Raw genomic sequence first — 24,983 nt, forward strand, 5'->3', positions numbered from 1 at the left:
TCTTGCACAAACACTGATGTGTTTTGTGTGTGTGTGTGTGTGTGTGTGTGTGTGTGTGTGTGTAGTGTGTGTTTGCTCCTGTACCCACGGTTGCTCGCTTCTGGGCTCGGCTGTTGAATTTTTGCCAATAGATTGTATTATGGTCTGTATTTGCTCAACCAACACACACAGCGGGCTTTTGTGCCTCGCACAGAAGGCGGATGCAGGTCTCCATGGAGACAGCTAAGGGAAGGGAAATACATTGATTCGCAAAAAGGAAGGGGCATGATGAGACAAATCACCTTAATGGGCAGATGATGAAGCCTCATCTCTGCGGTTTCTTGCTTTGACATTGAACAATACTCCCTGAGAGATTGGAAAATTGGGGCCGCTTGTGAAAAACAAATGTATCAGTTTGTTTTGCCTCTCGGATGATGCATAATTCAAAATCAGCTGGGTTATTGATCTAACGTATAGAGATGTCATTGAAGTGAAAATGGCGGCGACAGTAACTAAGTCCTTGTGGTTACAGGTGCAAGATTAGCTGGCACCCAAAATAGAGGAACTAGGAGTAGTTGACCGAGTGACTGGTGTCAATCAAAACAACACCCTTCACCTTCATGGTCATTCATTGGCCCCCTTCTCTCAACCTACCTGTCTGAGGTGGGGGAATTTAGAGACGAGGCCGACTTCCTTTTGGTGAAGAAGTTCTCCTTGGCAACCAGCCGCACGCTGCCTCCCTCTTGCTGGGCCTTGCTCAACGAGGTTTGGGCCACCTCGTCACGGCTGAGGTACCTGCGAAAATGGAACCATTGGGGCTGAGAGAGTACTTTACATAAGCAGTGTTGTTTATGAAGAGCAACGAGAGACACAAAATACTCGGGGTAGTGATGGGAAATGTGGTATTCTTCATGTACGGTTTGTTTGTTTTGATTTGGTTGGCACAATAGTACAGTTTGTTATAGTTTGTTCACTTTCTGTGTGAAAAGAGGTTGTTGCAAACATCAAGAAGCAAATAAGAGTTAAAATAATGACAATGTTAAGGAAAAGGATGAATTAAAAAAAAACAAAAAAATAAGAATAAAATGAGATTAAAATTTAATAAAGCTAATAAATAAGGATAAATTCTACATAATAAATATGAATAAGTTAGAATAAGTGGATCCATAAGTAAAACAAGTAAATCAAAAACAGTACGTATACGAGTGTCATGAGCTTGTTTGTGCACTATGCCGCCACTCTTTTATCCAAGGGCTGCATGTCCTGCATACCTGCATGGCATCTCCAATCAGGCCTTTATATGCTCAGTCTTCACTGCACTTGGATGCTGGACTGTCTTCTAGTGCCTGTGCCATTCCATGTCCTATCGCGTCTTTGCATCTTTTGCCTGTTGCCTTGCTACTCAGTGCTTTTGTTTTTGTGGCTTTTCCTGATTTTGTTGGAGTTGATTTTGGGGGTTGGGGGACTGGCTGCAGTGGTAAGGTGCACAAAGGGGGGACCTGGACACACTGCAGTTCAATGCAGGTATGGGAAGCATACATATCATGCCATTAAAAAAAACATACTGTGGATAACAACACACATTCTTCCTCTAAATGGTTATTTTCATTGCGCCATTTGTGTCTACTCTACTTCTGCTCTCCCCCTGTTGAATTCTGGCCATTTCGCCGGTGCAGCAATCTCATTTTCCCCACAGGGACCGTCAATCATCTAATCTACTCCATCTCACTAGCCACTGCTTTCCACAGCCAAATTTGTTATCCCAGTGCAAAGGTGTGCAAGTTGAAAACTGCACCCAACGCCACATGTCAATCTGGACAGGAATTAAAATGACCCGGCCGTGTCATAGTTGACAAGAAATACAGCAGAGGGGGGTTGGCAGAGTGAATTAAAAAAGAAAACAAAATAAAAACACTGACATGCCTCATCTAGTAAAAGAAAACCTGCCATCGTCTGTCTTTTAAAATGAGCAATGGCACAACTCATTCATTCATTTTCTATGCTGCTTAATCCTGCAACGGCACAACTGAAGCAATCGTTTGACATTTCTTAAAACCTACCTGCACAGGTACAGTGACGCCACTCTCAAGTTCCTCCATTAAAGTCCAAATGAAGCTGCTAAAACTACACTGTTCATAGTTGGCTGTTAAAATGAGAGAAAAAAAAGCATCGCACATCATTTACATAATTATTCTCTTACAAATAGACTATGCTCTGCATATTTCAGTTGTTTATGTTTACAAATACACTACGTAGTTTAAAAGATGTTAACGAAAACAATCAAGTTCCATCAAGTTCCGTCATAGCTCACAATGATTACATACCTTGCAAAATCTAATTATACTCATCATAAACGCAACACTTTTGCTTTGCTCCCATTTTTCGTGAGCTGAACTCAAAGATGTAAAACGGTTTCAATGTACGCAAAAGGCCTCTCATATAGGTTAGTAAGTAGGGATGTCCCGATCCAATATTGATATCAGATATCGGGCCGATATCAGCAAAAAACAAAAACAAACAACATCTATCCAGCAGCCTACTGTTGCGTACTATTGTTCTCCGTTTGAGTAATATCCCTGGATCAAGCCTTTTCTAACGTCCCACACTACAAAATAAGTATAATCCAACTTGGAGATCATAAAAGCATGAACAAGTTTTTCTGCGTCTGGCAGTGGTAGGAATTTTCAGATTTTTTGGATGTTCCGCAAATGAAAAATTGCTGTTCTTGACACTTGTCATATTTGTAAACTAAAGGAAATGTCCTGATCAAAGATGACACAAAGGTTTCCAACCGAACTGTAGGCGTGAGTGCAAGACCATTTAGGGCAGGAACATCATTATCTATCAAGTCTTTGAGGTGCTGAGAACCAAGGACTATTATTTCAGTTTTCTCCGAGTTCAATAGTAAAAAGTTTGAGGTCATCCAGCTCTTGATGTCTTTAAGACACCCCTGGAGTTTGGATAGCTAATTAATTTCATTACGTTTCATTGATAAGTAAAGTTTTGTGTCATCTGCATAGCAGTGGAAGTTAATGGAGTGTTTTCTAATGATATTGCCTAAGGGGAACATGTAAAGGCTGAACAATACAGGTCCTAGCTAGGAACCCTGTGGGATGCCATGACTGACCTTCACGTGTCTGGATTCTTTATTATTAATGGATACAAACTGCAGGCGATCTGACAAATAGGACTGAAACCATTTTAATGCAGTTCTGTAATGCCAAGGGCATCTTCTATTCCCTGTATTAGAATATGGTGATCAATTGTGTCGAATGCTGCTCTGAGGTCTAAAAAAAAACGAATACTGAAACGAAGACTTTGCCTGAGGCGGAGAGGAGGTTGTTCGTAATTTTAAGTGTTATTTCTGTACTGTTATGCATCCTAAATCATGACCTCAAGTATAAGATTGCTTTGAAGGAAATTGTGTAAACTGTTTGGCAACTGCTTTCTCTAGGATCTTGGAGAAAAATGGAAGGTGGGATTTTGGTCTGTAGTTAGCTAAGACATGTGGGTCAAGGTTTTTTGTTTTGTGTTTTTTAGAAGGGGTTTGATTACAGCCACTTTGAATGATTGTGGTACGTAGCCTGTCAATAGCAACATATTGATGATCTTGAGAACAGTTGCGTTAACCAGTGGAGTAGTATCCTTGAGCAAGTGAGTAGGGATGGGATCTAACTCGCAAGTTGAGGATTTTGAGGAGGAAATTGTAGAGGCTAGTTCAGAAGAGTTTATGGAGCAAAAACTGTTGAAGTGTGTGTCAGTCATCGCCACGTCCTGTATGGTCACCATGTTGGAGGGATGTGTAACATTAGCTGATGTGGGGAGGTGGTTTATTTGCTGTTCAAAATCATTCAATACCAAAGACATATTTCTATGTTTTTAAAAACCCGAATGCCCAAGAAAAGAGGTGATGATACAACTACAAACTAAAAGCTTTTAGAGCAGTTTTAAGCCATAAAAAGTGCATTTGAAAAACCGCTCGGCATGGATTTTTTGCCCTGTAAAAACACACTCGACAGCAAGGAGGAAGTGGAAGAGCATGGAAAACTGTAGCGTGCAGAAGGTTACGTATTGTTGGGAAATTTTAACGCATGCACACGCGAGCTCACGCGTGCACATACAATTAAGTTCCAAATGTGAAAACTGTAAATAGTTCATGGTGTTATATTTGTAAAAAAAATATTTCTATGTAAAACAACCTTTTTTGTATTGTTTATGTTGTGGTGTAGCTTTTTAGAGATATTTGATCTGTCACAAAAGCACAAATTTTGTGTCAAAGTCAAAACTATGCTTGAAATGTATCTTTTCACAAAAAGCTGTTTTTCTCCCTTTTCTATTTGGGAACTGATATTTTCCTGAAACTTACCTATCTTCTACTGTTGATTACCAAAGAATGGAAAAAGGTAGAAAAACTTTCTTTTCCTGATGAAAGACAGGAGTCTAATCTTTCTTTTGGTAGGTTCCATGTTTATATAGCCATATGTATTCTGTGTGCCTTGAAAAATCAGTCAAAATCTTCTAAAATGGCCGGCACTGAAGGGGTTGTCCTTTGAAAAATGATTGAATGAGTTAATAGTGGCAATTTTATTGTCAACAAGCGACATGAAATCATCACTGCTAAGAGTGGTAGGGATGGATGGGTTCAGGGTGCTATGACACCTTGTTAAGACACGGTGCTGAAGAAGCATTTGTGGTCATTTTTGTTTTCTTCAATTAAAGATGAGCAGTAAACTGTTCTGGCATTTCTATCATTTTTAAGGTTCTCTTTCCAGGCTGAGCGATTTTCTTGTGAGTGGGTGGAACGCCATTTTCTCTCTCATTTTTCTGTTTTATGTTTCAGCTCACGTGTATGGGAATTGTACCATAGGGCAGATTTCTTTGGGTTCCTCTTTTTTAGTTTTACCGGGGCGGCAAAGTTGAGAGTTTCTCGTAGGAGGGAGGTCGTGCTGTCTACGAGCTCATCAATCTGTGTTTGAGTGATATCAGTATTGTTTATTAGGTTAATGAAGGGCAGCGAGTTGATGAGGGGTGCGATAGCATCTTTGGATTTATTAGCACCGTTATCTGACAGGCATCTGGTAAGTAGGGTTTTGTCTACTGCTGTGTCGTGAGCTATTTGGAATTCAAATGTGATTACAAAACGGTCAGACACAACAGGATTTTGTGGAAATATTGTTAAGTGTTTAACATCAACGCCACGTGTCAGGACGAGATCAAGTGTGTGATTATGTGAGTGTAGCTTCATCCACTACCTGGGAGAACCTAGTTGCATCCCATATTGAAGAGAATGAGGAGGCTAGGCTGTCATTGTCCACGTCCATATGAATGTTAAGGTCACCCACTAAGATTATTTTATCTATACTAATGACTAGGTTTGATAGGAACTCCGGGAAATCAGTAAAAAAAATTTGGCCGGTACACAATAACAAGTAGTAGGTGCTTATGTTCCTTCTGGGCTGCGTGTGAAATACTGAGAACGATGCGTTCAAATGTTTGATAATGAAGTTTGGGTTTAGGGTATACAGGTAAAGTTGAGTGAAAGATGGCTGCGACTCCTCCTCCCCTACCAGATTCTCTGGGGATGTGCAAGTTAATGTGAGTGGGAGGAGTGGTTTCATTTAGGCCAGTGCTTCTCAAATAGTGGGGCGGACACCCATGGGGGAAGGGGACAAAAGAGATGACAAAAAAACAACCGAGAACCACTGATTTAGGCTAATGTTGTTTTACGAGTTTAAGCAGGTCTCCGTTAAACAAAAGAGGCTTTGTTTGAAAGCGATCTGATGTTTATAATTCCTGGTCTTTGGTAGGTTTGTGTTAAATCTTTGTGTAGATTTAATAAAAGGTATCACTTTACGGGGCCGGGGGACAGACACAGTCTCAATATGATTATTTTAAACTATACTTATAAAATAAGTGTCCCGAGCAATGATTTTTACTAATTCCAGACATTTATGGTCCGTGTAATGTGGCCTGCAGGGGGCGCTGTCTGGGTAGATCAGTGCATGACGAGGGAGAGGAGGTGGCGTGGCTGGCAGAGGTAAAAAGTCAACTCGGGTGGCTTTATAACACCCCTATAGTCACCTTTAGACTTAAGAGAAAATAAGACATGTAAGACATAAACACAACCTAATATAGACTCACACATATTAGTATTTAGGGCTGGGTGATATAGCGATATTTTTTAAATATCAATATTTACTTTAAGCACGATATCAAAACCAATCATATCATTTCTATCAATATAGACTGGATTTTAGCTGTAGCTCCCTCATCCCTGCATGCAGGGGGAGGGAGGAGGGCCGGAGCAGAAGCCCGGCAGCGCCAGTCTTCGGTGGAAGAATTAGTCAGCAAGCTCAGCAATGTGAAGGTACTTCGAATTCACAGCATAAAAAATCTTTTTCACCACCTTAAAACTTGGCACAAACTCCAATACGAGGAATATGTCAAGCTGTGCGCTGTCTGCCGCGCTCCTCATGAAAAGCAAAGCGGTGTGCTATTATAAAGAGGTGTCCTATCACATTGCTAAGATATGGTCCCCATTGCAACAGTGACAAAAACGGCTTTAAAAACCCGCTGAAAACGATGGACTCGCGATGTCCAGCGAGCTTCGCACTTGCAAATATTTAGCACGACAAGCTCTACCACAAATGTACAAGGAAGTCAGACATACAGCTGCTCAGCCTGATGCACTTGACAGGTTGGTGTTCCTGGCACAAAATGAGGACACGCTTGTGTCTTCTGAAAATGTTTGCCTAAAAAAAATACAACTGCTCAAAGTATTTTTGAGTTGCTGACATTTTAAAATTTCCTCTTAAACCAGGCACTCCTTCATATTTTTCTCTTTTGTTATTAGCTGAGGATTCGAACATAGTTAAAGGTTTGACCTAAAAAAGGATTATATTTGACTTTGTCTATATTTATTTATTTAAAAAGAGAATGACCGACTTTATTTTAGAGGATTTTTTTAGAAGATTTTTTTTTTATGCGTCTTGCATGGAGCTTTAAAATTTCAAAAAACATCCTCATGTTAAGTATTTATTTTAATAAAACCAACTTGACACGCAAATATGGGAATAAATATAGTATATCGATATTCAACCTAAATATATCGGGATATGAGTCTTGGTCCATATCTGGACTGGAAGAGTCATTTGTTGTTGTTCCTTTTTTTTTTTTTTTTTTTTTTAAACTTCATTACTGACACCTGGTGACCAGCGTAAAATACTGCATATCACAACATATCTTTGAATGCACCTTCTGAATGCCTTATACCTGATTTTGGATATTAGTTCATTTGGCCATCTTTATGCTTGAACATGCTTCATTTCAGCCAAAAATTATATAACATTTGCTTAAATATGCTTTTTTTTTTTTAGCTAATAATAGTCAACCACGAAACAGATCAATTTATTATTTATTACTGATAGAGTGAAGCTGTGATATTGGATGTTTATATGGTATTTGAGGCAAATTACCCCACCTCGCAGACAGATAAAATGCACATCTTGGAGTGGCCTTTTATTGTGGCCAACCTAAGGCACACCAGTCCAATAATCTGCCACACCTGTGAGGTGGATTAACCATGAACAACGGGAGGAAAAACAAGTGTTGCATTTATATTTTTGTTGAGTGTCGATACAATAAAAGAGTTACGCTGCCCTTACAAAACTACTAACACTGTCAGAGAGGTACTCGTCGAACAATATGCTTAATATTGTGGTTGTAGATTGCAGTGATGTGAAACTGTTGGCAGGCACTGTACATACTCTATATATGAGTTATGCTCTGGTCGCACAATTTTTACGAATCAGCCCCCAGGGGCACATTACCGCCAACTCAAATTACATAAAATGGCGAACTGGTGTTGAACCACACCGGATTTATGGGAAAAAATATAATCAAAAGTAAAGAAAGAGCAACCATTTTGGCGCCCGCCGGCATCTGAAGTGCTGTTCCAAACATGTATATTGGAATGGTGATTGTGGTCAGTGCTCTGTGGTGGCCACACCAGTAAAAAGGCCCCCCGGTTGGTATAAAATAAAGAAAAGCAGATTAGCCTTTGGGTGGTGTAGTTATTTCACAGGGGATGACGTTGTGGCATGAATCAATAATTGATGTGCTGAACAAACATTTGTTTTGACAGCCATGTTTGATCAACATTATTGCTTGCACTGACACCTCAGAAATAAAACTAATAACTGGTGTGGCTTAAATACTAAATGCCACTGAGGAAGTTTAAAAGCAAAAGACCGTTTCCACTTGGCTCTGTAGATTCTCACATGACATCTCAATGTATTTACGCAGTCTACTTCTGGTCTATGAGATTGGGAACGAAGGAATGCACGTAGAAGGTATGAAATAAATAAAAATGAGGGTTGATAAGAAGCAGAAGGTAGGGGAAGGAGACCCATCTAAGGGGAGAGGGTTCTGTGGAAAACTGGAGGTAGATGAGGGAGAAGGTGAATCACCATCAAACAGACGAGCTTCCTTTGCTTCAAACAGTCACAGCTCACCGCAGGAAACCTGCACACGCTAAATAAGTCCAGCTGTGCTTCTGGCAGAGGAGTCGTGTGGGTTTACAGCTTTTCATGTTGCAAGGTGCATGGATAGTGCAGCCAAGCAACTGCAGAAGCATCCCATTGCATTACTAATTTCAGTGCTTTGGGATGCCTCAGCATTACACCGAATGGGAGGGGAAATGGGGCTTCAGTCCCCACGATGTCGTTATAACAGCTTCCACTCCTCGTGCTGTAAAATTTGGAATGTTCAACACATTCTGTCGCACAAAAGTGTGTCCCTTTGCACAAAAGCCGTCTTATTGGATGTTAAGGTTAGCCTCCGAATGCAAAGTTCCGTGGGGCATACCTGCGGACCCGAGAAACCTCAGACAGTGCTCAGGTGCGTAAAAGCAAGCTAACGAGCTGACTCACCAGCCGGTGCCTGCTGAATACGCCTTTGATCAATCGCCATGCTGCTCTCTTGCATGGCCCGCCACGGCTTCACTCCACCCGAGGTCAGCTGTCAGGAAACTCAAGCTGTTTTTTGGAAATTAAAGCATTTGGCACCGGATGACCAGTAGTGAAGACGTGGCGGTTTCACCACGACAGAAGAAACTACCCTTCAGCACAGTAATGTATAAACTAGGGCTGTCAAATGATTAAAAATGTAATCAGATTAATCACAGTTTTAAAATGAGTTAATCATGATTATCACCATTAGCAACTGTGTCTGAAATATGCCCATTTTTACCGTATTTAATTAACAGAAAGAGAAATGACAGGGCAGGATTATACAGTATATATTTGTATGTACTAACAGCTCCAAATGAACCGAATACGTCAATCAAGCTAAAAGATACCACACAAATCTAAAAATCTATTTGTCTAACACAGGGGTGCCCATGACGTCGATCACAGAGGTCGTTTGGGTCGCTCGCATAAACGTCACTGTGTAGATGTCATATGACATCAGTCAGCAGACAGTAAGCTCCCCTCCTGATTCGCTCTTGCTCCCCCGCGGTAATGGTGAATGTCACGTCTCAAACTACACACAGAGAAGCAACTTTCATCTTTATTATTCAGATTGCGGATAAACTACCTCAGTGAGGGCTATGAAGTCCTCTAAAAAAAAAAACCTCAACATTTTATATGCATGCCGTGATCATGCATTAACAAGTACATTGATGATAACGTGTAATACTTACAGTATCTTGCCGTAGTTTGATGATTTAAAACATTACCAAAACTTCTTCCCTAGACGCACTGATTTGACATAGCCCATAGAAGCTAACGCGACTTCTGATGACAACAGCAGCATAGAAAACGCGACAATACTTACAATATCCATTCTGATTGGGATGGCTTTGTGTTCCAGCCTTCCAACCTTTTCTGAGATTTTTTTGGTAGGGCTTTAACATCCAAATAGGTACCTCCCATGACGTGCATTGTTAGCTGGTTCATACTAACTCGTTTTCTCTCGTTAGAACGCACAGAAAAGGGAAAGAAATGTGTTCATGGTCCACATAAGGACTGTGAATGATGGGCAAAATTCCCCGCAAAAAGTGCAGTTTTCCTTAACGTATGTTATGTTTTGTGTTGGCAACAGTTCGACCCTGGGACAGTTTGTTTGTTTGTTTCCAACCGAGGTTGCTCAGCATTACAGAAAAAAAAAATACAAAAAAATTACATAACTCCATCTCTGAAGGTTGGCAAATGTCTTGCTTTTTATTGAAATACTTACTTATAAAAAACGTACTTATAACATTTAAATCTGCCCACATTTTATGTGTAAAAATAATTTATCACAAAAATATTTTTTCTTTTCTGTAATGGTAATATGAGCGACTGCAATGATACCGACATGTAAGTGAACACAGTGTTGCTCACCTTCTTCACTGGGAAGGGTAAAGCAATGGGGAGAAAGTGCTGCTGCTGACTCATCTGTTGATAAATCTGGTATAGGGCGCAGGGACAACTCATTTAATAATATACACTAAACATTTACCTGTGCTGATTAAATATTGGTTAAAAAAAAAAGAGCGAGATGTAGGCTAACTCAACATGCTAACACTCCGATAGCTTATTTCATTATGGACATTAAGCTAACAGGTTCGTTTCTGATACACATAGTGGCTAGGCTGCAAAAAATAAAACCCAAGTCGCATGCTGACACCCTTTTCGTTTGCCTTCTCTCACCTTTTTCGCTTTCCTTTTTTGACTCCCAGACTTTATTGTATTAGGCACTGACAGCATAGTTTCACTCTGCTCTGCCGCAACAAGCTGCAGCTACGAAGCACGGTGATGGTAGTAGTGGACCAAGCCATTTCATGCAGCGGGGGGTGTATGGGACATGGTTAGTCAATATGGAAGCTTATGTTTTTTTCAATGTGGCTACTTAACGGTTACTACCAAATACAAGAGATTGTTTTAATCATTTTCTGACTATATATATAAAAAAAGAATCACAACCTGACAGCAAAATTATTTTACTTTTTTATTGGGGCCTCTGTCAGTCAGGGGCCCTTAGAATTGTCCCAACTCCCCCCCCCCCCTCCCCTTTTACGGCACCCCTGGTGTAGCGGTTCTAGTGTGTGTGAATACAATGTAAGCAGTAGAGTGAAGAACCACTTATGGACAAAGTTGCCAGTCATTTCAGCATGTGGTGTGCTCAAACTGAATGCAAACTCAATTAAAATCCTCTTAAAATCCCTGTGAGTCTCCATGAGTGGCTAATGATTTAAGTACCAACGGTGTTGGCGACCTGAGCAAACTGCATTATCCAGTATTTGGAGCTGGTGAAAGCAGAGCGTCTCAGTGGTGCAAAGGTGAGCTGTGATCGCCCTGTTGCTCCTGAGCTGGAGCCTGATTGGTTGTGATTAGTGAATAAATCAAACAGCTATCACATCAAGCCAGGCCAATTGCCTCCTACTTACACCTTGATTAGGTTCACGTACCCAGACATGTTTCCTCCAGTTGAGAAAGTCGCGCGCACACCAACAGACACACAAACACACACATAATTGGCGAACTCTTGCAGGCTCCATCCATGCTAGCTGTGATTAGTGTGGTTTTGTCCATAAAAAAAAATATACATACACACACACACACACACGTACAACAGTCATCAGATCCTCTCTCTTGCCTCAGTTGACTGCCTTTGATACGCCCACACACAAACACCCACACATGCATGCACACACACAACTTATTTTCTGCCTTCCATGGTGCCTGGGGGCAGTTAGTATTGACAAATCAGCTTGTTTTGCTGCAAAATCTCACACGTCGCCTACTGGATTGTGACTTACAAATGTTTGCTTTTCAATGCTTCCACCACCTTCAGTGTAACAGCAGGAAACAGCCATGACACAGAGCGAAAAGCTAGAGGCAAAGAGACAAAAGCATCACTCTGCACACTACCTGCAGTTACCATTCTTAGACAGTTTGGAAGCGGCGTTTGGTTTTTACCTCATCCATCCAAGAAAGAACGAGCCACGGACCGCAATTAGCTCCTGGGCCGCACTTTGAACATCCCTGCTTTTATAACAACAGAGGTTTTTTTTTTTATCCTTTTTTTGGGCTGTCAAATGATTACATTTTAAATCAGATTAATCACACTTTTACAGTGTGTGTGCACAATTATTAGGTAAGTCAGTACTTTGACCATATTCTCATTTTCATGCATATTTTAAAACCCTAAGCTGAATAAACTTGAATGCCTATTGAGTTTAAGCATACCAGGTGATGTGCGTGTGTGTACTGAGGGAGGGTGTGGCCTTAGGAGATCAACACCCTTTATTAGGTGTGCACAATTATTAGGCAGATTCTTTTCCTCCGGCAAAATGGGCCAGAAAAAAGATTTAACAAGACTCTGAAAAGTCAAGAACTGTAAACAAATCTTTCATATGGATGCAGCACTCTTGAAATGGCCAAATTTGCTAAAGACATTAGGACGGGACCACAGAACCATTCCATTTTTTGCCACAAGTGCACAAAAAGGGTCACAAGAAACGTGTAGAGAGAAAAACATGCAAATAAACTGCCAGATATGTGAGAAAAATCACACGTGAAGCTCCCAGGAACCCATCATTATCCTCCAGTGCTGTCATGTTACAGAACTGTAATCTACCTGGAGTGTCCACAAGTAGGGTACACGGTGTTCAGTGCTCAGAGACATGGCCAAGGTAAGAAAGGCTGAAACTCAACCACCACTGAACGGCAGCAAGGTGGCGGTGGGGTACCGTGCTGGAATTATTAAAAGATGAGCTTGTTGGGACTTTTCCGGCTGAAGATAGACTCAAACCCAACTCCCAAACCTACTGCCACTTTTGTCACACACTGGTACAGGAAAAAGTATGCATCTTGACATGACCTCCTTACTCACCTGACCTCAACCCTATTGAGTACTTGTGGGCTAAAGTACTTAAATGCTGATGAGAATATCCACTTATTGTTTTTCTTTGTCTTTTTGTTTATTTAGACCACAAATTGATGATGTCGTGATGTTTGGAGTTTGGCGTGTCAGTGAATGCACCTCGCGGAAGTGTGGTGAGAATGATGAAGTGCTGTTCCGAGGAGTGGCTAACAATGTTACATAGTTAATGAAATAAGTTGCCGCCGTTAACGCATTCTTTTTGACAGTCCTACTTATTTGACAACAGAATATGAAGTTATTGACTTCGGGGGTGTTGGTTACATTTCATGTCGCGGTGCGCCTTATAACACGCACAGGCAACTAAAAAAAAACATTCATAAAGGTTCCTGGGCTCCGTGTAAGTGAGTGCTGAGTTTAAAGATGATGTACACATCATTCTACATGTAATATATCTCAATATTGATGGACAGAGGTGTTATAACGCATCACCAAGTCAGCTGTGTTTGATTTTTCAGGCTTCCAATCGGCCAATACGCACAGTGACAGTCGGTGAATGTGATTTTATGTGGACAGATTTGAATTTTTTTTCCCCACACACATTTGGAATTTTTTTTTAACACTGGAGTGGGGGAGTGGTACGTTTTTGAAATTATCCTATGTGTACATAGACTTAGCTTTTTAGCTTCCTGTCACGAGCAGACAACGGTAGTTAAGGAGAGAAGGCGAGTGATATTACAGTTGGAACTAAGTGATGCAAGATAACAGTCAGTAGATCCTAAATCACAGAGGAAGGCGGAGCTGGGCTGTCCACCCTCTGAATGTGTAGTATATAGACGGAACTAATGTTCTTCAAGCAGAACAAGCACAGCATTAATGGAGGGGAGCGTCACGCTACGCAGCAGCTCCAGCATCACGCCGCCGACATAAGGCGGATGGCTGAACAAGGAAACTGAAACTGGCAACACAATGTGTACCTGAGAGAGGCGTCAAAGTGTATTTAAGAGTCAAACGGTGTGCCGTGTACAAAAAATGTGTACATGTTGGCAGGTTTGCATTTGTTAATTAGTGAGCTGGATTACACAAAAACTACTACACTTTTTTCCACAAGACTGTGGAGGAACGGAGATTGCCCTCTTTTCTTGTCTGCTGAGCCATTAGTGCAGACTTGTTTTTTTCCACTTCTCTTAACCTTGTGTGCGGCGAATAATGCAGGTGTATTAATTAGGGAAGTAGGGCGTCTTCCTTCAGCACATCTAATCCAAGATCACGCTCAGAAAGAACAACTCAAAGCGCATGCAGCGTTTTAGCACTTTGTCTATATCTTGTTTTGCATATTGCAGTATTTGTCTTATTTTGCACAAACAGTGTTTACTTGTAAATGCATCCAGTAGAATAAGCAAAATATGTTCATTCCATGGCATTAGTTTGAGGAAAGAGCTGCTGCCTATATCAGTGCTGTAGCGTAATGGAAAATGTAATGAAGTGCTGGACAATATCCGCTATCAGTCGAATTGCCAATATCGAGCATCCCTAATATTAATGATAAAATGTAGCGATATGCAGAAGGTGGGTGTCTATTAAGGTGTCCAAAGTCGGCTTGTCCAGCCCCGGCAGAGGTCTATGCCATTGTTCGGTAATGATAAATGATTCATAAATAAGCCCTCAAAACTCCTGCTTGACTATCACGAAGGATCATTTATTTAAAGTCATCTAAAAGTCAAAGATGCATTTCTCCTTCAAGGTTTTAAGTCAGAGTCTGACCTCTTGGTGCTGTTGTGAGGTCGCTGAGTGGCGGCCAGCTGCTGCAAGCCGAGGGTGGGGCTGTGGAAGAGGAGACGGCTGCGTCGGAGCAGCTTCTGCTTCATGGCTGCCAGGCTGCTCCATTCCTGAACGAAGCGTAGAACCTGTAGGCGAGACATTGACACCTCGCATGACTTTCAGATTCAAGTTGGGGTGAGAGGGGGCTAGAGACTTCATATTGAAAACAAATTGATCGTCTGAGCCATCTTTGAGGAGTTCTTAGTAGCTTCTTCAAAATCAATCAGCATGGAGATGACTTTCAAGACAGTTATATAAAACCCATCAAACCGAGATGGAATGATGTATAGACTTCAAAACCTTTAAAGAAAACTCATACCTTAAAAAAAAACCCAAAAAACAACTAGCCTGCACAAACCAAATGCACAATTCTGTGTTATTATACTTAAGATGGACTTCTGCTGCCAAAATAGTATACAGAAGGTAATATTTTTCTATGCCATCGAAACACCTGCGAGTGCAGGTAAATGTCCATGCATGTTCCCCCACACAACATAGGCAGCCATAGACAATCCACTGAAACGTCAGCAAATCTTGTGAGACTTCAGTCCACTGAGCATCCATATCAGAGGTCTTCAACAGGGGTTCCGCAACTCCTATGAGGTTATGAAATTGTTGGTTGAAGAGACAGTGTTTTCCATTTTCTTCAATGAGGGTGTCACGAGATCTTGCGAGATAAATACGAGATGACATTTCTCGTTCATAAAAAAAACTGTCTCGCAATAATAAATGAATGAATCACACAATAAATGAAAATGACCTCGATAATTTTGCCCGCCTCCATATATTGCCGTGTGCATGCGTATCTGTATTCAGGAAGAGAGGTCACTCTGTGCATTGGTTCAGCAGCTACGTGCAGAACAAGGGCAAACGGAGTGAGACCTCTCGTCAGTCATACAGCCACTTTGTCTCTGTGGGGAAGGGGGGGCCGCTAGCATACACACAGCAAAAGAGTGGAGCCTCCTAAAGAGCAATGCGAGGTAATGGAGTGGAAATTATGAGGGGAAAAAGATGCTTGCAAAGCCAAATGTCACAGCCGCCGTGTATGAATATTAATAATGAGCAAGGTGAACCCATAAAAACAAATGAGCCAGTATACCAAATTTATTCGACGGTGGTAGCGACATAAAAACACAACAAAACAAACCTGCCCACCTCAAACATATCCACCTGACCCAGTTTTCCCCTGGGAAAAAAAAATACTCATCGAGATGCAGAGCCTTCATTCTGACAGTCAACAATCACACAATAAATGCTGCTCTTCAATACAGCAGAAAAGACAGGATTTCAAGAAGTGGTGCAAACATTTGACAGACTGTACGAATTGCCAGTTAGAAAATGGTCGCAAACGCCAATTCCGCAACTGGACAGAGTGAAAGATGACATATTAAAGGAAATATTGCATTATTATGATATTTGTTTGCCTTACGGCCTCTGAGGAGCATACTGTGAGGGGGTTTTATGCTTTTGTCATGTTATTAGATAAATACTGATTCTGAACTGCACCAGATGATGTTGTAGCGCAGCGGCATGGAGTCAGAAACTTGTTACTTTTGGCCGAGCTTCCACTGGTGATCGATGCTCAAAGTTACTAACAGAAATGTAACGGAGGCTTATCGGCGACAATGTATTCGAAGATAAAGCATTAAGTGGGTTTCTGGCTTTGGTAATAATGGTATTCATCCCCAATCCGCAATACGACTTGTAATATTGTGTTTTTGTATATTATTCTTGTTTTATATAATTGCCACGTGATAGCGGTGGTATTAAGAGTTGGATTAAGTCAGTGAAGTCCCCAGTGAAGGCCCAGGTACCAAATACACCACCCGCCACTGTAGTATATACTGTACATCTCTCCATCACTTTTTTGAAATAACTTTTTTGCTACCACAGAGGGAATCAGTGTCAAACCAAAAATGGTCCGTCCGCTCAGAGTTCACTTATTACAATCATGGTGCCAAAACAAAAATGACAGCACACATGTAACAGATAAGTAAACACACACAGGCGACTACCAGTACTATGGAGAATAATAAATAAATACGGCAACGCTACACACTTAACCTTGCGGTAGTCTACATTCCACATAAAATAAATGTCTATCTTGTTTATCTAACTCTACACTTGGTTAATATTATAATTTTTTTTCAGCAGAGGTAACCGTCCCCAATTAGTAATAATCTGAATGATAGATATTTAACCTGAAATGTGTTGCCAACTAAACAGGGCGTGGGTGAGTTGATGCGTGGCTGTGTCCTCGGCGTGTGATAGCCCACACTAAACTGCTTGCTGAGTATTGATCTCAGTGGACAACTGGAGCAAAACAGGGCGTAAATGATGGGTCCGAGGATGGGTGCAGCTCACGCCTTGGCTTTATAAACGTACATAAACAATGTGACAGGTGGGGAGTGTGTCAGTGGCACCGCTGCCGCTGTGGCATATTGCAAGATTCACTGTGAGCCGTTTGGTGAGCGGGGTCGTTTGAGGCAATGATCCGTCTTCCTGTAATGACGCTCATAAAACTGCATTCTCTCCCTTGCCTGTCTGCTTGCACTGGATCAGCCTCCCCAACCTTCTTTCCATTTTAAACACCCCTGCCTGATTATCAGGCAGATGCAACTGTGTGATCCATCCAAGGCAATCAGTGAGGACATAGTAATGACAAAAAATATAGCATCCATAAAGGACAAAAAAAATCCACAAAAAAACATTCATACTTCAATTTCATTTGTATTTTAACTGAGTTCAATAAGTATTTGATCCCCTGTCAAAAAACAATAATGCTAACCCTCACAGACTGGTAATGTGCCCATGAAGCACACAAATGAGTCCTGTCCTGTCACAAAGAAAATCGTCGAGAAAGACACCGCTGTTGGCGAAATAAGTAGAAAATGGAAGGAATACAAGATGGCAGGCAATCACCCACGTTCCAGCCGAGAATCGCAAGGGAAGAGGAGTTCCTGATGTCAAGGGAGCTGGGACCACATAAAAGAAAAAGAATGATAACACACTTTGCTGTAATGGATTACACATGCAAGCCCAACTGCAGTCTACCAATGAACACCTGCATGACTCAGAGAAGGCTTGGCAGAATGTGATGGTAATATTGGCCTCTTTGGTATCAACTCGGCTTGCCATGTTTGGAGGAGGAGAAATGCTAGATATGACCCCAACAACACAAAAACGAGTGATCGACGGATAATCGGACGAAATTCTGCATTTTGATACATATCGGCATCTGCTTTTTTTTTTTTTATCCGACGGCCAACAAGAGATGAATTTGAGACTATGTTCTTTTGGCTGTGACACAGCCGCGCCTTCCTGTCTGCAGTTCTGTCTCCACAGCACTCACCCACAGCACCATCTGATCGGTTAAACGCAGAGCCAAATATTAGTTGAATCGAAATATTAGTCAATGACAACACAACTGAAAACAAGATGCAGTTTTTAAATGAAACTTTTTATTATTAAGGGGGGAAAACCTACATAGCCCTGTGTGAAAAATGGATTGCCCCCTAAACCTAACAACTGGTTGGGCCACCCTTAGCAGCAACAACTGCAATCAAGCGTTTGTGATAACTTGCAATGAGTCTCTTACAGCGCTGTGGAGGAATTTTGGCCAACTCATCTTTGCAGAATTGTTGTCATTCAGCCACATTGGAGGGTTTTCCAGCATGAAGCACCTTTTTAAGGTCATGCCACAGCATCTCAATAGGATTCAGGTCAGGACTTGGACTAGGCCACTCCAAAGTCTTCATTTTGTTTTTCTTCAGCCATTCAGAGGTGGACTTACTGGTGTGTTTTGGATCATTGTCCTGCTGCAGAACCCGAGTTGGTTTCAGCTTGAGGTCACAAAGAGATGGCCGGAGATTCTCCTTCAAGATTTTTTGGTAAAAAGCAGAATTCATGGTTCTATTTATTACAAGTTGTCCAGGTCCTGAAGCAGCAAGACAGCCGCAGACCATCACACTACCACCACCACATTTTACTGTTGGTATAATGTTCTTTTTTTTTTTTTTTTAAATGCAGCGTTACTTTTCCGCCAGATTTAACGGGACACATACCTTCCAAAAAGTTCACCTTTTGTCTCGTCAGATCACAGAGTGTTTTCCCAAAGGTCTTGGGGACCATCTTGATGTTTTTTGGCAAAACTGAGAGGAGTCTTAATGTTCTTTTTGTCCAGCAGTGGAACGTTTTGTGTTCAGTTGTGTTGTCATTGACTAATATTTCAATGTGTTTGATGATCTGAAACATTTAAGTGTGACAAAAAAACAAGTCATCAGGAAGGGGGCAGGCACTTTTTCACACCACTTTATGAATGCAAATAGCAAGGGAGTACCGCAAGGGTCTGTTCTTGGTCATTTATTGTTCTTAATGTACATTAACGACCTACCAAGCTGCTGTCCAGATGTCAACTGCTAGATGTACGCTGATGACACAGTCATACATGTGTCCTGTAAAACATCCAGCCGGGCAGGTGAGCATCTTACGCAGGCTTTATTGGACATCTCTGAATGGCTCCAGTTACCCCAGCTAACTCCTATTTGAAAAACTGTATCCGCGTGCTTCTCCATGCATAACAGGCCCATAGATGATGTATTTGATGGAAGAATTAATTTATTCAAAAATCATTGATGAAGTTAAGCACTTAGGTATCATCCGAGACAAGAATTTAAAGTTTGATAGTCAAGTTAAGTATATCTGCAAAAAGGTTTGACCAAATTTTAATTGCTTTTGTTTTATTAGAAGGAACCTGTCACATCAAGCTGCAAAATTGTACATGGATGCAATGATCCTTTCTCATCTGTCATATTGCATTACATCACGGTCAAAAGCTTCTCCAACCACATTATAACCTACCTTCTCAATATACCAACAGGCAACAAAACTCACGGACCGGAAACCAACGATATGGCACCACTGCCGCACTTTCAGAAAACAGAACCTTTTTACGTTTGACATTTTCATTAATTTTAGTACTTAAAACAGTTTTTTAAATGTTTAAGTAATCACGTGTCACCATTGTTTTCTAAATTGGCCACTAGGAGCCAGAGCGACCACACGAGCCTCCACCAGTGGTGATTGTCTTGTCCCAAGATGTAAGACTTCATTTTGTCCGTCTACTCTTTCTGTAAAGGGGGCAAAGCTTTGGAACTTTCTACCAACTCTTTTAAAATTATAGACCAACAGTGATGGTTTTAAAAAAAGACTTATAGCTAAAATCAAAGCAACAGTGTTCACATGAATCGTCTCAACTGGTTGATTGCTTGACCGTGCTGGCTTTGCTTTTTAACTTAAAATGTATTTAATTTGACAAACTGCCTCTTTCTTATTGTTGTAATGTTACTGTCACTGTATTTTCTTGTTCCATTTTCACTCTTGTTACTTTTCATCTTTGTATAATTTCAAAAGCCTCCTGTGGACAAGTGTTGTGAATTAGCACACGTGCTAAAACACACCAACAGTCCATCTGGTCTGTCCAATGTAATTGTGATGTCCCCATCAAATAAACAATAAATAAATAAACCCTAATGGCACACGACAACCGAGTAGTCTGGTCATTACCGTACTCTGATGAATTATATGAATTATATGAATGAAAATCATCTGAGTTAAAGTGACAGTTTGGATTTGTTGACATGAAGTTGTATGATACCCCGATCAGCAATGTACTATATCAACAGACTTACCCCCAGCCCCAATTGGTCCCAGTAGTCCAGTGACAAAGAACGTAGTTCCGCTTAGTTGCTGGGGCCATTTAAGTAAAGACTTTGGCTTTCAAAACAATATACGTTCAAAAGAGTAATACGTTTAACTACTGTGCCCCTCGCAAGTCAGTGAGGAAACGGTAGCTGGCTGACTCACGGTGTCATCTTACAAAGAACGCTAAAATACTCACACAGCAACTGAACACACAAAAGGTAAGTAAGAAATATACACGTACCAATCCGAGATTGCCCGTGTCCATCAGAGGGAGGCTCCCTCTTAGACGGGCAAGGGACCGTGACTTCTGGTTCCGGTTTCCACTGTGTTAGCATGCTTACAAGCTGCTAATAAGCACATTTTGTGGTAAAACTATGTTACGTACAGAGTTGGACTCACGCAGTACATTAACAACTTGACAAGACATGTGCCATATTGTACGATAACCAGAAAATGCACACAAACCGAGGTAAAAAAGGGGCGTAACTCTTCTAAACCGAAATACACGCTAACCGGGGAGTAGGCTAACCGAGCTGCCAGTGTATTACAAATATGTAAGCAATAATGACTATTATTTTTTTTACGGAGGAAGATATTTTATAAAACACAGAACACTGTCTGTAGAGATATTGGATTCTTTTCTTTTCTGAGTCATCAACGTATGGTTGAATGCGTTAAGCCAACGTGCATGAATTCCTCTCTAAAAGCCAAGTCACACAGACTTTCCCTTTATGGTGCTTTTACTGAAATGACACATCAGGGTAAGTAAATTGCAGTGTGCACATGTCCCATGGGTGAGCACTTGCATGCACACACACATTCATGTCAAAGCTCATGCCACACACACACTCACACACACACACACACACACACACACACACACACACAGCCTCATGGGAAGGGCAGACCTGTATTCGATTTTCCTGGTGCCGGCTGAAGTCCTCGGGCAGGTCGTCCCAGTTGGTTAGTTTGATGTCCAGGGGGACGAAGCTCAAGTTTAACGGAGCACCGTCCTAACAGATGAGGAGACGAAGAGTTGGCCTCAGGCAAGAGGATTTGTTACAAGAGTATTACTACCACATCCCTCTCTGTTACCATTATTAAAGACAGAATCCCCACCATGTGTAGTAAGCGCTAACATCGCAACATTCTCTTCTTTGTCGGTTTTTAACATGCACAGATATGTGACGCCATGAGCTAAAGAGCCGGTTTAAGTCATTTTGTACTTAATGACAACGAACACAGGTTGTTCTTCGCCGGTTGCCACGGTAATTCCAATTAGATAACTCTCTACCACTTTTTATTCAAATAGTCGTAGACTACTGAAGATGCTTCTCTTGTGGCCGCGTCCATGTGTACTAATGAGCTGGTGGAATGAACATAGCCACATGAATTATGCTCACAGTGATAATGGTCCACCAGTAACTACATAATGATGTGAAAAAACAACCACAAAAATGAGCAGTCATTTATTTCACCTTCTTATTGCTATTTTAGGGCCAACTCTTGAAATGTACCCTCCGTGTGAACCTGACTGGGAGAGGGTTAAGAAAGGCTACGGGTAAACACTAGCTGCATTTAACAAGTCAGAGGATGTAAAGTGGAGTTAAGGTGCAAAAGCCACTTCAGACGTGAAGATAGCGGAGAGAGGCAAGAACAGCAGCAGACAGGAGAAAAGATAAAGTCCAAAGGTTAATAACACACTGCATGGAATTCAGGACCAAATCAGCATTCGGATGTTTTTCCTGCTTAGCATCCTCAATGTGTAGTGGCTCATGTGTTTGCTTGGATTATGGTCAAATAAATGGCACGGAGAGCCAGAGAGCGGGTAGTGCTGCTGCAGCATGGAGCAGGATTAGACTTTTGGTGGATAAAAAAGATGTGCACTGTCCTCCCAATTTGCACGCTGAGCAGTAAGATGCTCTCGCTACATAAAGCTGCTACAATGCCAACCACACAAATTTAGCTCGCGTCAGCAGCAGAGGTGGTAAATGAAGGCTTTGGAGTTGAGACAAGGACAGTCATCTACTATACAGTAGAACCTATTACGTCTAAAGTCCCTTAGGTCGTCTAATTTGGATACTGAGCAAAATGTTAGGACAAATACGCCACAAAAGTGGCACAAAACTTTCGTGGAAAATGAAGATGTCAGCAGATTGTGTGGGAGCTCGAAAGCTCAATGCAGTGAGCATCAAAGACGTACATCTAGTTGTGCTTTGCTTTTAATTTTGGCTTTTGGTTTTGAGACACTTTGTAGTAGGGGCGTAACGATTTGTTTTAATAGCGATTCGATTCGTATCACAATTTTGTGGTTGCCTATACAATCCAAGGTCGATACTGGTTCATTTAAAACGATGTGATCCGAAACGATTCAGTGAATTTTTTGCAAAAAATTCAGCCAGTGTGACTGTGAAATCAATACCTGGATACTGGACAGTGCAGGTGAAGTTTTTTTTGTAAAATAATCAGGTATAAATTATTAATACAAAAAATGAGTTAAAAATGCAATACAAAATCAGGATGAACAGAGGGTGGTATAACTTGCCATGATGAATGATTAACTTTAAATAGTGCAATCCAAACCTGCACTTTGCACCCTAAGTTAAGGGACATTATGCCGATTCCGACCACCACATACCCGGAAAATGATGATGTCACAGACACAGACTGAAACGAATAACGTCTTTATGGAGTCTCTCTCATTAAAAGTGCTAAAAAACACACATCCATATAAAGCCTGCCGTGCTTAAGTCCAATGCTTTATTTCCTAGTAGCGATTCAATCGATTGATTACGTTTGTACTCGATTGATACATTTTAAATAATGTTAGCTCGATATATGCCGTCCGGAATGGAAACTTGCTGTACACAGTTCGATGTAGTTGGATCATGGGAACATACACTCCTGATCAAAACCTTAAGACCAGTTGAAAAATTGCTAGAATTTGTATTTTGCACATTTGGATCTTAATGAGGGTTTAAGTAGAGCTACAATATGCAAAAGCAAGAAGGGGGAGTGAGACAAAAAGCACTTTGAAAAAGTAATTTATGAAAACAACAATTAAACTGAAATAGGCTGTTTATCAGCTGATCAAAAGTTTAAGACCATCGCTCAAACAGTAACAAAAAACTCTCCAAACCAGAACAAAAAATGTTCTCAGTAGGACTCAGTGATGAGTAACTCCACCGTTCTTGTTCATCACTTCAAAAATGGCTTTGGGCGTGCTTGATGCGAGTGTTTCCAGGACTAGTGGGAACATTGCTCCAAGTGGTGAAGATGGCTTCACCAAGGGCATCAACTGTCTGGAACTGATGGCCATTTTTATAAACTTCCCTTGCCTTCCATCCCCAAATGTTCTCTATGGGATTTAAATGAGGGGAACATGCAGGATGGTTCAAAAGAGTGATGTTATTCTCCCTGAAGGCGGGCGAGGGCCCTCAGTGATGAGGGATACCCGCTGCTACACACAACACAAATTCTAGCAATTTTTCAACTGGTCTTACGATTTTGATCAGGTCTGTATTTGGAGTGCACTCAGAATGGATTCAGAATTTTTAGAATGCACTTTAACTATCCAGGAATAAACCAAGAATTTTCACTCCGACGGCATTCTGGCTCATTCTTCCTCTAGCGTGACTCGGGTATTATTTTCTGGGGAAAATAGTTGCCAAATTCCAAAGGGCCACTATGGCAACCAAACATATGCTGTCCTTTTTATGACAATCTTGCATATCATCAAACGAATTTGAACGCTGTAAGGGTCAAATTCTGACATATTGTTCCCTCTGATTTGGACTTCTGTTGTCAGGACAAATAAAAAAAGTCACTGATGTTAAAAAGTGACAAAGAGCTCACTAGTACTACAATATGAGCATGATAGTATGGGTGGTGTCAATTCATTTTCAAAATTACACAACAATCATAGTAACTAAATGATGTGGCATTGAATACATTTTATGAGTCTATTTTGAGCAGTCGTTAAGTTGAGCGGCGCATGTGTGTCATCCTGACATAGCACGTTCCTGTCATCTCAAACACCACCCACTCGAGAGCAGGTGCACCGACTAAAATAACCCTATGATGTGTCAAAAATGCACATCAATTTCCTAATACTCTCAATATTTCTCACTCAAATCCTGGTGATAAATCTTCCTTTGATTGTGAATCTAGCAACCCTCCATGTGAATTCGGTGTGCCTGCTCCAGGATTATCCCAATGTGACATCTTTCCAGGCAGAACTCCTCCAGTTTATCATTTAAACGACAGCGGGGAACATTTATCTGGGCAGCTTATCGTCTCAGCCAGGCGCACATGACACTTGTCTATTGCCGTCACGGTAATATAGCATTGGTGATTCAGTTCAACACATTGGTCCCCTTTACGTAAAACCCTCTCATCTCTTATCTACGTTCGTAGGGAAGGAATTTGATCCCTCATGAATGAAACAAAAGGGTTGCGCATCACAGAGCGATCGATACTGGGCTCCGTTGGCAAGTGACACTCAAGACAAGTGCTAGGAATGCACAGGAGTGTAATCAGCATCAGAATGGGGTTAAATAATAGTTTGTCTTCTTCTGAAGACTGCATGAAGCAATGCCAGCACACAGTGTGGG

General features: G+C 41.2%; 1 protein-coding gene across 4 annotated transcripts in view; it reads right to left on the bottom strand.

The window, feature by feature from the left end:
- The window catches only part of zranb3 (zinc finger, RAN-binding domain containing 3), a 101,159-nt gene that overhangs the window by 9,799 nt on the left and 66,377 nt on the right, over window positions 1–24,983 (bottom strand). For all 4 annotated transcript variants that reach the window (XM_054790434.1, XM_054790424.1, XM_054790453.1 and 1 more), the window contains 3 exons: window positions 21,279–21,383; window positions 14,611–14,753; window positions 634–774 (listed from right to left, as the gene is read on the bottom strand). In XM_054790434.1, coding sequence (XP_054646409.1) covers window positions 634–774; window positions 14,611–14,753; window positions 21,279–21,383 — 389 coding nt within the window. The remainder of the gene's footprint in view (window positions 1–633; window positions 775–14,610; window positions 14,754–21,278; window positions 21,384–24,983) is intronic.

The sequence above is a fragment of the Dunckerocampus dactyliophorus genome, chromosome 1 (genome assembly GCF_027744805.1).
Source record: "Dunckerocampus dactyliophorus isolate RoL2022-P2 chromosome 1, RoL_Ddac_1.1, whole genome shotgun sequence".
NCBI lineage: Eukaryota > Metazoa > Chordata > Actinopteri > Syngnathiformes > Syngnathidae > Dunckerocampus > Dunckerocampus dactyliophorus.